Here is a 15,492-nt window from a genome sequence, read left to right as displayed (position 1 = left end):
ACGCCCACCCCCTGCAAACCCCACATCTCCTTCCATTTTGTCTCAGCCCTGAGTCTCCTCTGTTCCTCTGAAGGTTTGGATATTTTCAGTTTTCTACCCTTTCAAATCTCTCCCCTGAGGCTGGGAGCCTAGGCTGCTTTGCCGCTTGACTGGGGCTTTGGTGGGTGAGAGGGAGGGCAAAAGGAGAGATACCGGATGAAGGAGGCCTATTAGATAATACAGCAAAAAAAAATTTTAGGGCAGGTGTCATCATGTTTTTACTAGTTCAGACCTGCCTGTCTTTTGCCTGTGCTGCTACTGAAGGCGCTCCGTCGGTCTCTGCCCCTAGCCTCACCCTGCTCCAAAAGGAGTCCTTGTAACATACAAACCTGGCCTTGACCGATGTGGAACGTGTCCTTCGGCTTGTGGCTGCTCCTCAGCCGGCTGCTGCCACTGGCCGTGCCCCTCCAGGCTCTCGTCCCGCCTCTCCCTGACTGAGCTCTGTCTGTCTGTACGACTGCACTGATTTTCATTTCCTGAACTCCCTTCTTGCTCTCACACGTGCTCTTTCGCTGACTGAAATGCCTCTCTCCTTCAGGCTGATGAATTCTTGCTCCCTCTCCAACCCAGATCAGCTGTCACCTCCACTAGGAAGTCTTCCTGCCCTTCCCTGCCCTTAACCTCATTACAGCAGTGACCTCAACCCTCTGAATATCGCAGACCTCCAATGTATTTGACTTTATGTCTGTCATTCATTCCAGAACAGCAGGCTTTAGGGCATTAATTATGCTGACTTTTTTATTTTTATTTTTTCAGTAATCTCTACACCCAACGTGGGGCTCGAACCTACAACCCCCAGATCAAGAGTAGCATGCTCTGCCGACTGACCCAGCCAGGTGCCCCTAATTATGCGTATTTCTCTCCGCATCCGCCCCATCCAATTCAGTGCAGGGTGGTCTGCAAGCTAGCAGGGGCCCAGAAGGCTACAGGAGGCGGAGCGGCGTTCGTGGGAACACTAGGGGTAAATGATGGAGGCAAGGGCAGCCGAGGAGCCCTAGGGGAACTGGAGACCGCTGGGCAGGGAGCTGAAGGCTGCTCCCGTTGCCCCCGAGGGCCTCCTCCGCCGCCGCTGGCGGCGCTCCTGCCGCGGCGCCTGCGCCGCCTGGAACTACAAATCCCAGCGGCCCCCGCGGCTCGGGCCGGAAGTGCTGTCCGGCTGCGGCGACGGTGAGGGCGGCGGCCCGGCGGCGGGAGATTCAAACCTGGAAGGAGGAGGATCATGGAGCGGCGGAGAGCGGGCGCGGGCCCCGCGCTGTGTGAGTGCGGAGGGGGCCGAGGAGGGCGGCGGGCCTGCGCCCCGCGGTGAGGGAGCCCCCAGTCGGGTCTCCGGCGGGGTCGGGTGGAACCGGGAGCGGCGAGACGCCCCGACTCCGCCGCGCTTCAGAGCTTTGCAGAGTTTTCCCCCCTCGTTCCCAAATTCTGGGGCTGGGCGAATGTGGGTGGTCTGGATGGCCCCATAAGAAGGCAGCAGTTACGGATGGCAGGCATGCTTGCCAAGCGCCGCCAGGGGACAGGACGCCCGGAGAGCCTGGCTTTCGACGCCGCGTTGAGACCGCGTCTCCCACTGCGGTGGGAAGTAGCCGGGAAGCTTGTTTCAAATGCACACTCCTCAGCCCTGCCCCGCGGCTGCAGCTCCAGTGGGTCGGGGCCCATTGTCTGCATTTGTAACAAGCACTGTGGGCTTTTTACAGGTAATTATGCAGGTAGTCCACGGACCACACTTTGCAAAACCACTGCTTTAGAAAGAGACTGGGGTCAGGGATCGGACGGCAGAAAGGTTGCTCTCTGACCTTCTGAATGAAAGGCAAAATCTCCTTCTTCCCGCCCTTCCCCTTTCTTGCCAGTAGGGTTCAAAAAACAAAGTCTGTGTTCTCAGATCTGTTGAAGGAAAGCTAGTTCCGGGCCTGAGAAGCACAGGAGGACCAACTTTTTCCAAGGCTCGTGTGTGTGTGTGTGTGTGTGTGTGTGTGTGTGTGTGTGTGTGTGTACAAAGCCCTGCCCATCTCACACAGCCCTCAGTTCATAACTCTGAGGTGATGTCATTCGCTTACTGGTTTATTTTCCATGCTTAGCAACCAGCGCTTATTCCTTGTACACACCCTTGAAGGAACTGATGGATTTTCTGCAGTTGGCCGGTGCTTTCGGATCTGAAAGTGGATGGGGTGTGTGTGTGTGTGTGTGTGTGTGTGTGTGTGTGTGTGTGTGTGAGTGTGTGTGTGTGAACTTGCTCAACTGTCCATTCCAGTAAGCCCTGCCCCTCGTCCAAATCATGCTGCAGGATATGCAATCTAAGGACATAAGGAGTAGGATTAAGTGTTGGGTCAAAGACAGACTTGTCTCCCTTCAACCCCTCATGTTTATTTCTCGTGGGTGTATGTGTACAACCTTCTCTCTCCCTAAGTTTGTATTGTTTGCCCCAAGGAGAGTCGAAGGGTGGGAGACAGGAGAAGGGCAAGAGAAAAGGAGGCTGAGGCTGAGGCAGACTGTGTGTGCTGCCTCATCCAGCGGATTTGGGGATCAGAGGATTGTCTGCATTTCATTTAGCTTGGACATTATTTTCCTGCTCAGGTGACTTAAACCAAAATGGAGAGTAAAGATATCTTCGTGATCTTTTAAGATTCTCTGTCCTTCCACTTAATCCCAAGCGAGTGCCCTTTCCCACGTGATTTCCTTTGTTGAACTACCTCTCCCCCCTTTCCACCGGTTCATTCTCTAAGATCCTACTCATGGGTAGAACCCTTTGCTTCGTCTGCGGCTTGCATCGTCTGTGGTTATAATCAAACCCGTCACTTCAGGAATTGGAATTTTTCCCTTGTGTGTTTTTCTTTTCTAATGCTAATCTGTGTTTCTTGAGAGTAAGGATCCGCTGGCCCAGGGCCTGACAGACAGAAGGTAGTGCCTGAATGAATGGTTGTTGAATGATGAGTCCCAGTTGGTCCTGTTAGCCTCGCCTCTGGGAGGGGTCCTGAGGAGGCTGACACGGGTCCAGGTCTTGGAGAACTCAGAGGCTGTTAGGGTTAAAATAAGGGGCTGTGTTCCCAGCCGTGGAGGAGCCTGGACATCTGTGCTGGGAGCCCTGAGGGAAGGACTTGAAATACATGGGAAGGAGGGGTCAGGAGATGGCTGGAGGGAAAGAGGAGGGAGCACCTCTGACACAGGGGAGCCCCCTGCTAAGGGGTGCCGACCAGGGCAGCTTTATGGGATGGGGGCCGGAGATTGGAGCCAGGGGTGTCAGGAAGAGGGGGACGGATGTATGAGAGGTACTTCAGGTCTCCGGGCAGAGTTGCCCACGAAAGTCTGCTGAGAAGAAGCTTCAGCGCTATGGCCCTTTGTCTAATGCTCCTCTCCTCGACCTTGTCCCCCTTCACTCCTCAGATGAACGCCTCACAGCTGAGGAGATGGATGAGCAGAGGAGACAGAATGTTGCCTATCAGTACCTGTGCCGGCTGGAGGAAGCCAAGCGGTGAGCAGAGGGACTGCCCGCTTCTGGTCCCACCCTTCTGCTTGCCCACCCTGCCCACCCCGGGCACCTGCCCCCTAGCTGATACAGGAGAGGAGGCATTCTTTTTTTTTTTTTTTTTAAGACTTTATTTTGTTAGAGCAGTTTCAGGTTCAGCAACAAGAGGAAGACAAAGATTTCCCAGGTACTCCCGGCCCCCATTGTCAACATCTGTAAGCGTGGCACATTTGTTACAACTGATGAACTTACCTGGACACGTAGTCTCCCCAGGTCCGTGGTTGACCTTAGGGATCGCTCTTGGTGTTGTACGTTCTGTGGGTTTGGACAAATGGTGAATGATATGTATCCACCATCACAGTATCTTAGAGTAGTTTCACTGCCCTAAAAATCCTCTGTGCTCTGCCTCTTTGTCCCCCACCCCACCGCTTGGCAGCCACTCCTCTCTTCCGTCTCCATCGTTTCTCCATGGTTGGAATCATACAGTACGAGCCTTTGCAGACCGGCTTCTTTCACTTAGTCATATGTATTTGAAGTTCCTCCATGTCTTCTCGGGGCTCGACAGCTCATTTCTTTTTGGCACTGGATGATTTTCCATTATCTGGATGTACCGCAGTTTATTAATCTATCACCTACTGAAGGACATCTTGGTTGCTTCCAAGTTTTGGCGGTTATGAATGAAGCTGCTATACATATCTGTGTGCAGGTTTTTGTGTGGACATGTGTTTTAACTCCTTCGGGTAATTAGCAAGGAGCATGATTGCTGCATCGTATGGCAGGAGTATGTTTAGTTTTGTAAGAAATCACTAAACTGGGGCGCCTGGATGGCTCAGTCGTTGGGCGTCTGCCTTCGGCTCAGGTCATGGTCCTGGGGTCCTGGGATCGAGTCCCACGTCAGGCTCCCTGCTCCGTGGGAAGCCTGCTTCTCCCTCTCCCACTCCCCCTGCTTGTGTTCCTGCTCTCGCTGTCTCTCTCTCTCTCTCTGTCAAATAAATAAACAAAATCTTAAAAAAAAAAAAAGAAAGAAAGAAATTACTAAACTTCTTCCAAAGTGGCTGCAGCATCTCGCATTCCCATGAACTGTGACCGAGAACTGTTGCTGCACATCCTCATCAGCATCCGGTGTTGTCAGGGGTCCAGATTTTGGTCATTCTAACAGGTGTGCCGTGGAATCTCATTGCTTTCATTTGCACTTCCCTGATGACATATAGTGGGGAGCTTCTTTCCAGGTGTTTATTTCCCGTCTGTGCGTCTTCTTTGGCAAGGTGTCTGTGGCCCATATTTTAGTCAGTTCTTTTTTTTTTTTTAAAGATTTTATTTATTTATTTGACAGAGAGAGAGAGAGCACAAGTAGGCAGAGAGGCAGGCAGAGGGAAAGGGAGAAGCAGACTCCCCGCTGAGCAGGGAGCCTGACGCGGGGCTCGATCCCAGGACCCTGGGATCATGACCTGAGCCGAAGGCAGCCGCTTAACCAACTGAGCCACCCAGGCGCCCCTTAGTCAGTTCTTTTTTTGTTGAGTTTTGAGTTGTGTGTGTATGTGTCTGTTTTAGTAATCTCTGCGCCCAACATGGGGCTCAAACTCATGACCCCGAGATCAAGAGTTGCATGACCTCACTGACTGAGCCAGCCAGGTGCCCCATTCTTTGTGTATTTCAGATACTCGTCTTTTATCAGATAGGTGTTTTGCAAATATTTTCTCCCAGAGTGTGTCTTGTCTTCTCATTCTCTTTTCTAGAACAGAAGTTTTTTTTTTTTAAAGATTTTATTTATTTATTTGAGAGAGAGAGAATGAGATAGAGAGCACGAGAGGGAAGAGGGTCAGAGGGAGAAGCAGACTCCCCGCTGAGCAGGGAGCCCGATGTGGGACTCGATCCCGGGACTCCAGGATCATGACCTGAGCCGAAGGCAGTCACTTAACCAACTGAGCCACCCAGGCGCCCTAGAACAGAAGTTTTTCATTTCATTTATTTATTTATTTTTAAGATTTTATTTATATACTTGAGAGAGAGCAAGAGAGCACGTGAGCAGGGTGGGGAAGGGGTAGAGGGAGAAGCAGACTCCCCACTGAGCAGGGAGCCTGATGCGGGGCTCGATCCCAGGACTCTGGATCATGACCTGAGCCAAAGGCAGAGGCTTTTTTTTTTTTTTAAAGATTTTATTTATTTGACAGAGAGAGAGACAGCGAGAACAGGAACACAAGCGGGGGGAGTGGGAGAGGGAGAAGCAGGCTTCCCGTGGAGCAGGGAGCCCGATGCGGGGCTCGATCCCAGGACCCTGGGACCATGACTGGAGCCGAAGGTAGATGCTTAATGACTGAGCCACCCAGGCGCCCCAGAAATTTTTCATTTTAATTAAGTCCAGCTTATCAATTATTTCTTTCAACGATTGTGTCTTTGGTGTTGTGTCTAAAATGTCATTGCCCGGGGGGGGGGGGGGCAGGGAGTCATTACCAGGGACACCCAGCTGGCTCAGTCAGGAGAGCATGAGCATGCAACTCTTGATCTTGGGGTTATGAGTTCAAGCTCCACGTTGAGCAGAGAGATTACTAAAAAAAAATCAATAAATAAATTAAAAAATAAAAAGTCGGGGCGCCTGGGTGGCTCAGTCGTTAAGCGTCTGCCTTCGGCTCAGGTCATGATCCCAGGGTCCTGGGATTGGGCCTCGCTTCGGGCTCCCTGCTCCGCGAAAAGCCTGCTTCTCCCTCTCCCACTCCCCCTGCTTGTGTTCCCTCTCTCGCTGTGTCTCTCTCTGTCAAATAAATAAATAAAATCTTTAAAAAAAAAATCAACATATGAATTGTTGAAACCACAACAAAATAAACAAAAACAATCTTTAAAAAAATAAATTAAATAGATAAATAAATAAATAAAAAGTCATCACTGCACTGAAGGTCACCTGGGTTTTCCCCTGTGTTCTAGGAGTTTTATAGTTTGGCATTTTACATTTAAGTTGATCCATTTTGAGTTGATTTTTGTGAAGGGAGTAAAGTCTACATCTAGATTTATTTCTTTTGCCATGTGGACGTCTGGTTGTTCAGCGCCATTTGTTGGAGAGACACCCTCTGCTCCATTGGATTGCTCTGCTCCTTCATCAAAGAGCAGTTGACTGTTGTTCTGTGGGTCTGTTTCTCTTCATTCTGTTCCACTGGCCTAACTTTCACTGAAAGCACACTGTCTTGATTACCGGCTAAGGCGGGCCGTGTCAGTCCTCCAACTTAGTTCTCTGCCTGCAATATGGTGTTGGCTATTCTGGATCTTTTGGCTCTCCATACAAACCTTCGAATCAGGGGCGCCTGGGTGGCTCAGCTGGTTAAGCGACTGCCTTCGGCTCAGGTCATGATCCTGGAGTCCCGGGATCGAGTCCCGCATGGGGCTCCCTGCTCAGCGGGGAGCCTGCTTCTCCCCCAACCCTCCCCCCCTCATGTTCTCTCTCTCTCTCTCTCATTCTCACTCTCTCAAATAAATAAATAAATCTTAAAAAAAAAAAAACAAACCTTCGAATCAGTATCTTGATATGCACAAAATGGGAGTCTGTTTGGGATCGAACTGAATCCGTAGACCCTTCCCGCCCACGAGTGTGGGGTATCTTTCCACTTAGTTTGGTTTTCCTTTGATCTTACTCATCAGGGTTTCATAGTTTTCCTCAGAGATCTTGTACATATTTTGTTGGATTTATGCCTAAGTATTTCATTTTTGGGGTGCTAACGGAAACCGTATTGTGTTTTTAATTCCAAATCCCACTTGTTCATTACAGTGCATAGGACAGTGACTGACTTTTGTGTGTTAACCTTGTGTCCCACAGCCTTGTGTGAGGTTTTGTGTTGCCTTCTTTCAGAGTTTCCACCTCGACGGTCATGCTGTCTGTGAGCAAAGACAGCACCACAACCTTCTATCCCCCGATATTCTTCGGCACCTGTCTCTAAATGTATGGACGTCTGCTCACGTAATAACCACAGCACCATCCTAATACCCAGAGAAGTTATTCATTAATCCTTGGAAGATCAACACCTGGCCATTTTCAAACTTTCCTGATTGTCTGGAAAAATAACGTATTTTTCAGTTGGCTTATTCAAATAAGGATCTAACAAAGCTCACCTATTACATTTGGTTGTTGTGTCTCTTAAATCTTCTTTAATCCAGAATAGCCCCACCTCCCCGTAGCAGCCCTTTATGTCACTGACTTGGTGAAGAAACCGGCTCGTCTGCCGTGTAGACGCCTTACATTCTGGGTTTGTCTGTTTGCTTCCTTGTGTCCACCGGCTTGTTCCTCTGTACCTCATGTTTCCTGCAAATGGATGTTGCCTCTAAAGGCAGCATAAAATGCTTCATTCTTTCCTTTTAATCAATACTATATTTTTAACATTCTCCAGAAAAGCAGGTAGCGTGGGTAGACAGGACATCAGGTGTCTGTGGCCGGGAAGGCATAGAGCGAGGTGTGACTGGCTCTCTTTGAAGATGGAGGTTTTCCTGTAGGCGTCTGTGCATGGAGAAGTTTGGAGGTCCCATGCCCCCCCCTCATGCCACCATCAGTAACAGTATGCTTCACGTGTCTTCCCCCAGCGTGCTCACATCGTCAGCTCGCGCACGCCCTGTGCAGTCCCGGCAGCTGCCCCCTGAGGCAGGGAGGGCGGCCGCACTCTCTTCGGTTTGCAGGTTACACAGTGAGGCTCCGAGAGGTGTTGGGGGCGGGGAGATGGTGTGCAAAGCTGCTCTTCCGATTCCAAGGGCTCTGGCCTTTCTGTCCCTTTGTGCTGCGCCCTCCCATCAACCCCGGGGGTTCCCCACGACCCCCGTCATCATCAAAGCCGAGTTCTGAGCTGTGTAGATGTGACCCTCAGGCCTGGGTTCTCAGAAAACACACAGAGTAAGAGCAGTGAGCGGTGGGGTGTGACCATCATGCCAACCACACTGAGAGACGGTCTAGCATGCAACGGGTATGGGCCTCCCCGCGGATGCACAGGTTCAGGATCTGTCAGGGAAGATTTCCAGGGATAAGCAGGGGCTGACGACTGGCCATTCCAGTGCTTAGGGTGGCTTGGGGTCGGGTGGTAGCAGCCAGACCACAGGCAGGGAGGGGAGCCGGGAGTGGGGGCTGGCACAGGGGTCAGAGGCCCTTCTGTGTTGGGGTGGGGGTAGGTGCCAGAGTGGTTGGCAGGCGCTCTCCTGCTCTTGTGCCTTCAGCTGGATGGAGGCCTGCCTGAAGGAGGAGCTTCCTTCCCCGGTGGAGCTGGAGGAGAGCCTCCGGAATGGAGTGCTCCTGGCCAAGCTGGGCCACTGTTTTGCGCCCGCCGTGGTTCCCGTGAAGAAGATCTATGATGTGGAGCAGCTGCGGTACCAGGTGGGGAAGGGCGGTCTCTACCTTCCAGCCGCTTCCTCTCAAACTCCCCCTTCTCCTCAAGGCTGTGACAGTAGGGTGACCGTATGATTTACTGTCCAGACCTGGACACAGTTGAGGATGAAAGGGGGCACTATCAATCACTGCACGGGGCCAACAGGAGGGGCTGGGGTCCCCAGCCGGACACTGCGTGCGGGCTTTAGCAGCAAGGGACTCTTGCTAGGTGGGCCTGAGACGCCCCAGGTAGGACACTTCTAAGCAGGTTGGCACTCAGAGGCTGTGGGCTTTGCCACCATAACGGTACTCTCGGGCCCATTGCCCCTTCCCTGCGCCATGGCCAGCCCAGCCCAGCCCTTGTCTCCTTCCTGCCTCACCTCTGGACTCCCCTTTACTCGGAAGCCTGCCTGGGTTGTTAATCCCACATCTGTGCCTTCCTTCCTAAATGTCCTGCAGTCAGCCATTCCTGGCGGCTTCCATCTGTCCTGGGGGGCCAGGGGACGGAATATGAGAAACCAGTAGGCCAGGGTCCTGTGGCTCCCTCTGCCCTTCAGACCTCCAAGCTGTGGTCTGGGCTCTGCCCACAGGGAACCCTGAGAACCATAGAAATAGATTCTCGTCTCTTCCCTTCCCTTTCAGGCAACCGGCTTGCACTTCCGGCACACGGACAACATCAACTTTTGGCTGTCTGCGATAGCCCACGTCGGCCTGCCTTCGGTAACACTGGGCCTCAAGATTGGGGTTCATCTTTGCTCTCCACCAGCCCCCAATCCCCGCATGCATGCTTTGTCTCCCCGGGACCCTTCAGCCCTCACCGTCCTGCATCTCCTGAACACACTTAATCAGAGGGTTTTGATGGCGCTGCCTGTCTCTCAACCACGCTGCTTGGCGCTGCCTCTCCTTCTGTGGGTGGGGTAAGTGGAGGGAGATGGAGGCTCCCTGACCCAAGCTGCAGCGTCCCCATTAGTGAGCGAGGCCCCCATGTGGCGCAGGAGATGGGCTTACGTTAGCTAGCCTTCTTCCTGCTAGTTTCAGGGCGTGAAGCAAGGGCATGCCACAGGCCACGTTCCTCAGGGGTGGACTCGGAAGCCTGGGCCCCAGACCCCTGCTGGACATGTCCTGCATGTCATCTGGCTCTTTGGACCTTACATGTTTCTTGACTGTAAAAGGGGCATGTTGATCCATGGACGGTTTGTCGGGAGGACCGGATGATCTGCACGGTTCCCTCTGCGAATTGTAGAGAACTGGACGCATTAGGGCATGCTAGGACTCTACAGTGTGTCTCCTCTTCTGGGGAACTGAGGAGGTGGCAGTAAAGAAAGACTTGGTGGGAGGCAGGGGCAATAGATGCATCTGTCCTCAGTGAGGCGGGAACACTGTGACGTCTCCTAGGAATCTAAAGTAGCCAAGAGATTTTGAGGTTAGACCTCACTAGTCACCAGGGGGCACGGCCATGCCTCCAAGGGCTCGGCTCTTCGGGGGCCCCCACTGCTCAGAAGCCTCTGGCTTAGAGGCAGGGATGAGTGCCCTGCCCCCTTTGTGGTCCCTGATAGCATGTGCCTCGTTGGGCCTCTGCGGGAGCATGGCCACCTGTGTGGCGAGAGTCCAAGGCGAGGGGCACAGGCTCGCTGTGTCTCTAGGATGGACAGGGGGCCTCTTTCTCCTGGAGGATATGTCCGTTGTCCTATAACCTCGACCACCCTGCCTGTGTCTGGTGAGCCCAGGGCTGTGTGTCTGGCTGGGCTTTGGTTCAGTATGTGGCCCCAGGGCCTTTCTTTAACACTGAGTGTGTGGGTGCAGTGCCGGCTGTAAATGGCTGGGGAGACTGACCAAGAAGCCCCAGGCAACAAAGGGGCACACAGCCCACCCAGGTGGGAGAGGAAGACCGTTCCTCAGCCCCTCTCTCTATGGCTGGTGCTGCGATGTTTCCAACGGCAGTGACTGCTGGCTTCCCCTCCAGACCTTCTTCCCGGAGACCACAGACATTTATGACAAGAAGAACATGCCCCGGGTGATCTACTGCATCCACGCGCTCAGGTGAGAGACCCCAAACTTTTGTCCTCCGGTTTTCTCTCGGTGGATGCAACCAATAGTCCGCAACAGACGTTGGAGCAGGAAGGAGGGCAGATAGGCCACAAGGAGCACTTCTTAGGAGAGGGAGACGTTAGATTTTTATAGTTGTGTCTAGATTTATGTGTGTGTTTTTTTAAAGATTTTATTTGAAAGAGAGAGTGTGTGCACATGTGGGTGGGAGGGGCAGAGGGAGAGGGAGAAGCGGACTCCCTGCTGAGCAGGGAAACCCCCTCCCCCCCCCCGCCAACTGGGGACTCGATCCCAGGACCCTGAGATCATGACCTGAGCCGAAGGCAGACGCTTCACCAACGGAGCCACCCAGGCGCCCCTCATGTGCATGTTTGTGGACACGTGTGTGTGTGTGTGTGTGACTCATGGGGGTGAAGAAAAGGGCAGCAGGGAAGGGTCTTCCACTTGTGTCCTGGGCACAGAGGAATCAGAACAGACCCCATCAAGGGTGTCGCGTGCAAGTCACTTAGTAGGAGTGGTGACGGCTGTCTGGTTCTATCCACGGCCAGCCATTAGCAACCAGTGGCTAAATCTTAAAGTGACCAACCTGTCCCTGTGTCTGCCACGTCGCCTCCTCCTGACGTCATTTCCCACGTCCATGTGCCTGGTCCTGCGGGTCTCTGCTTACGATGCCCCATCTCTGAACACTGAGCTGCTACTGCCATGTGCCCTTCTCTGGGAAGTCCTGGTCACCCGATCTCTTGAGCATCCTGTTTCTTCTGTAGCACTTTTCTCGGGCTCACTTCCAATAATGCCACTCCCTGTGGACCGGGGGGGCCTCGGTCCCCACGTCCAGGTCCCTGTGGCATCTCGTGCAGACCCATGCATCCAGCGCGTCAATGTAAATAAGCCCCAATGCCTTCCCTTCTTTTCCAGTCTCTTCCTCTTCCGGCTGGGACTGGCCCCTCAGATACATGATCTGTATGGGAAAGTGAAATTCTCAGGTGAGCCCGGCCCCTTCCCCTGCCGCTTGTGTGGGCAGGGTCTTGGGGGCTCGGGTCCTGAGGAAAGGTGCCTGTGATGTTGTTGCAGCCGAGGAACTCAGCAACATGGCCTCTGAGCTGGCCAAATACGGCCTCCAGCTGCCTGCCTTCAGCAAGCTCGGGGGCATTCTGGCCAATGAGCTGTCGCTGGACGAGGCTACAGGTAGGGGCTGGGCTCTGCCCGGTGGGGGTGGGCTCAGTGAGGACGGGAGGACTCTGGGCCTCAGATGGATTCTGGGTGCCTCTCATCAGTAGGCAGGGCTGCCAGGCCTCCTGGGTGGGAAAAGGGAATGACATCAGGGCGGCTGCGGCCGGCCGTGCTACAGCGGTCTGGGGTTTGTCTGGCCTCCTGACCTTGTTTTTGCGCGCCTCCCAGTCCACGCAGCTGTCCTTGCCATCAATGAGGCCGTGGAGCGAGGGGTGGTCGAAGGCACCCTGGCTGCCTTGCAGAATCCCAATGCCCTGCTGGTGAACCTTCGAGAGCCTCTGGCGGCCATCTACCAGGAGCTACTGGCCCAGGCCAAGGCGGAGAAGGCCTCCAGTGCCCAGACCCGTGTAAGGAGGAGCCTCGGGTGCTGAGCGCCGGGTGGCCCGGAAGACCTGCAGCGGACAGGACCCCTGTGTGCCCTGTCCCACGCCCCAGAGTTGCTGAGGGAAAGTGTCGCTTGTGGGTTCTTGCAGAGAAAGAGGGAAGGCACCGGGGAGAGTAATGAGGATTCAGAGAAGGCAGGAGGGGGTTCTGGGGCCTGGATGTTTGGGGTGGGCTGAGACGGGGACGTCGGACTGGATGGGACCAACAGGAGATGCCAAAGGCAAAGCCTGGAGCCCCTGGGTTCCCCAGAATCCTGGCCAGACGGCCCTTTGGCTGGGAATGCCCCGGGGCAGGATTGCGGGGGCAGGAGAAGAGACAGGGAGGAGCCCGTGTCCCAGGCCTTGCTTTCGGTGCAGGATGGCGGAGAGACCCGGGACGTGTACGACTGCTTCCTGACTCAGGCTGAGATCCAAGGCAACATCAACCACGTCAACGGTGAGAGAAGTGGGCTGGGAGGCCTTGGGGTGCTCTCGGGGTGAGCCTCTGTATCAGGCAGTCTGGGGTGGCTCTCGCCTGGGCCAGCCCTCACGTCTCGGAAGGATCCAAGTCAAGAAGCAGCGCGTGCTCTGCTGTATGGCTGTCCGTGTCTAGACAGGTGGCCCCGTCGAGGATGTTTCTGTTTGGATGGAGATCCATGGGGAGGGGGCAGAGGCAAGAACAGACCTTCCGGCTCTTGGGGCCAGGGGCAGCCGGACCGGGGTCCTTCGTGAGAGGGAGGTGTGAGGAATGGATGCGGGAGGGGGTGGGGGTGGGAGCGGCTGCTGGAAGGCTCAGGATGGAGGAGGCATCGGCCTGCTCGGGGCAGGACGTCCTGAAGGTCTGGGACGGTGCTATGGGAAGGTTGCCAAGATCCCACCGAGGGTTTGGGGCTGGGGCGGGGTGGGGGAGCTCTGGGCCGGTGGGAAGAATAGGGCTGGGCTTTCACATGTTGTCCACTGTGGAGTCTTGGTCTTTTGCAGTCCATGGGGCTCTAGAAGTTGTTGATGATGCGCTAGAAAGACAGAGCCCCAGTGCCCTGCTGGAGGCCCTTCTGGACCCTGCGCTGGCCCTGCGAGGGGTCCGGAGAGACTTTGCTGACTGGTACTTGGAACAGCTGAGCTCAGACAGAGAACAGAAAGCACAGGTCAGGCTCCAGTACTGCCCTCTGCTCTGGGGGCTGGGGGCTGGGGGCAGGCCTCTGCCTGGGCATCACCTATGGCACCCGCTGGTATTCAGGCAGTGCCAACTACATGTGTGAATGATTACATCACCCCAAAGCTTAATGACGTAGACTGACGGCGGGTTGGGGGGGACCCAGGGCAGCCCGACGGGCGGTGACAGACTCCCCTGTTGCCAAAGTGGGTCCTCAGCATGGCAGTCTCGTCTTCTCCCTGACGCGACGTCTGTGTTGTCCGGGTGGTTGTGTCAGTGCCTGCTGGGTAAGAAGGAGGCAGAGGCTCGAGGCAGGGTCGTCGGGGGGTGCTGGGAGCCGGTTTACAGCCCAGGGCTCCCCGCGGCTTCACCCCTTCCCCTCCCCAGGAGCTGGGCCTTCTGGATCTTCTGGAAAAGGAGGAGGTCCAGGCTGGTGTGGCTGTAGCCAACGTGAAGGCTGATCAGGAACAAGCCAGTAAGTCTCCCCTGAGGCGTGGCTGGGGCCCGGCCGGGGCCGTCACTGCCGCCTCTGGCCCTGGGCGGGCTTCCGCGTAGGGCTGCCGCGGACTGCTGCTGGCGGGGCCTCTCCCCCTGCCTGCCCGGCCCAGACCGCCTGGAGGCACAGGACGGCGAGCTTCCTGAAGGCCATGGGGTCCTGACGGTCCATCCTGCGGGGCTGGCTCTGGGCAGGTGGCTCTCTGCAGGGCACTTCCCCTGCGTGTGGCCACTTTCAACCTGCTTGAGGCCTTTGGCTTCTCCAATGTAGTGGTTTTCCAGATGAGAGAGAAACGCATGATCCCACTCAGTTCCCCCTTAAAAACACTGTGTGCAATATAATTCTTTATTGGAGGAGCAGGTTGGTGACCGTGTCCCCGCCGCGGGTCAGCCCGCCCACGGCAGGAGCGAGACGAGGCTGAGCGCGGGGCTGAAGCCCGTGGCCACCGGGCCTGTCACAGCTGCGGGCACTACCCCCTGGCCTGGCCGCTTGCGGTCGTCGGCTCGCCTGTTGCCAGTGCACAGGCCTGCTGTTCACATCTCTGTTGAACGTCTGCAGGCCTTCCTGGGCTCCTCCAACCATGCTTCAGCCTAGACTTCAGTCCCATTCATTCAGCCAGGCAGATGAGAGCTGCGGTTCTCCCTTCCCTTCTCGTCTGCCCGTTTCCAGCCTTCCAGACGGGCTGCTCTTCCCTGGCCGCCCAGCCTGCCGCACTGCTGGGCCTCCGGTTGTCTGGGTTTTGTTTCTGCACACTGTCACCCATGGAGGGCGGGCTCCATGCCCACCCAGCGCGGCCTCCACTGCTTCCGTGCTCCCCTGACGGCCGGAGCTCTGGGGGATGGAAGACAGCGCTGACACTGGGTGACTGGTCTTCATATCCTCATTTCTCCCCGTAGATCCACCTTCTTGACGCCAGGGCCCAGATCTGCCTGGCATGTTCCAAGCCCTGGTGTTCGAGACCCCACTGATGCCCCATAGCCCCTTCAAGCTTACTCCTGCTCTTTGTGGCCCCAACGGCTCCACTTTGGGGCTGGTTGCTTGTCCCTTTGTGCTGTCGGCAAGATTTGGCCCCTGGAGCCCCTTGACCGGCCCTTCTCAGCTGCGCTCCACAGCCTCCTGCCAGTTTTGTCCCCTCCACCAAGGCGGCCACCCCTACCTGCCATGCTGCTCCATCTCTGGGCCTGACAGGTTGCTTCTTCCAGCGCCTTGTAAAGCCACCCAGCACCTCTTCCTCCTAAACACTTAGAAACTTCTTTTGAACCTACCAGAAGGCAGAACAGTTGTGTGCTTTATTTGTTTATTTATTTATTTATTTATTTTAAGATTTATTTATTTGAGGGCCGCCTGGGTGGCTCAGTTGGTTAAGTGTCTGCCTTTGGC

The 15,492-nt window shown here is 55.0% G+C and overlaps 1 protein-coding gene across 6 annotated transcripts in view; it reads left to right on the top strand.

Annotated features, from left to right (window-relative positions):
• The first annotated feature begins 555 nt into the window (after positions 1-555).
• IQGAP3 (IQ motif containing GTPase activating protein 3) overlaps positions 556-15,492 on the top strand; it is a 37,609-nt gene continuing 22,672 nt past the window's right edge. For 4 of the 6 annotated variants that reach the window (XM_027614209.2, XM_027614210.2, XM_027614211.2 and 1 more), the window contains exons 1-11: positions 556-1,295; positions 3,415-3,502; positions 8,678-8,834; positions 9,468-9,545; positions 10,789-10,865; positions 11,787-11,854; positions 11,943-12,056; positions 12,270-12,448; positions 12,842-12,920; positions 13,445-13,608; positions 14,004-14,091. In XM_027614209.2, the coding sequence (XP_027470010.2) occupies positions 1,259-1,295; positions 3,415-3,502; positions 8,678-8,834; positions 9,468-9,545; positions 10,789-10,865; positions 11,787-11,854; positions 11,943-12,056; positions 12,270-12,448; positions 12,842-12,920; positions 13,445-13,608; positions 14,004-14,091 (1,129 nt within the window). In that variant the 5' untranslated portion in view covers positions 556-1,258. Of the gene's footprint in view, positions 1,296-3,414; positions 3,503-8,677; positions 8,835-9,467; positions 9,546-9,605; positions 9,743-10,788; positions 10,866-11,786; positions 11,855-11,942; positions 12,057-12,269; positions 12,449-12,841; positions 12,921-13,444; positions 13,609-14,003; positions 14,092-15,492 lie in introns of those variants that run through there. The other 2 variants (XM_027614212.2, XM_027614214.2) reach the window with 2 other exon arrangements.

The sequence above is a fragment of the Zalophus californianus genome, chromosome 10, assembly GCF_009762305.2.
Source record: "Zalophus californianus isolate mZalCal1 chromosome 10, mZalCal1.pri.v2, whole genome shotgun sequence".
In the NCBI taxonomy this organism is placed as follows: Eukaryota; Metazoa; Chordata; class Mammalia; order Carnivora; family Otariidae; genus Zalophus; species Zalophus californianus.
The sequence above is the reverse complement of the archived record's forward strand: the minus strand, read 5'-3'. Positions and strand labels throughout refer to the sequence as shown.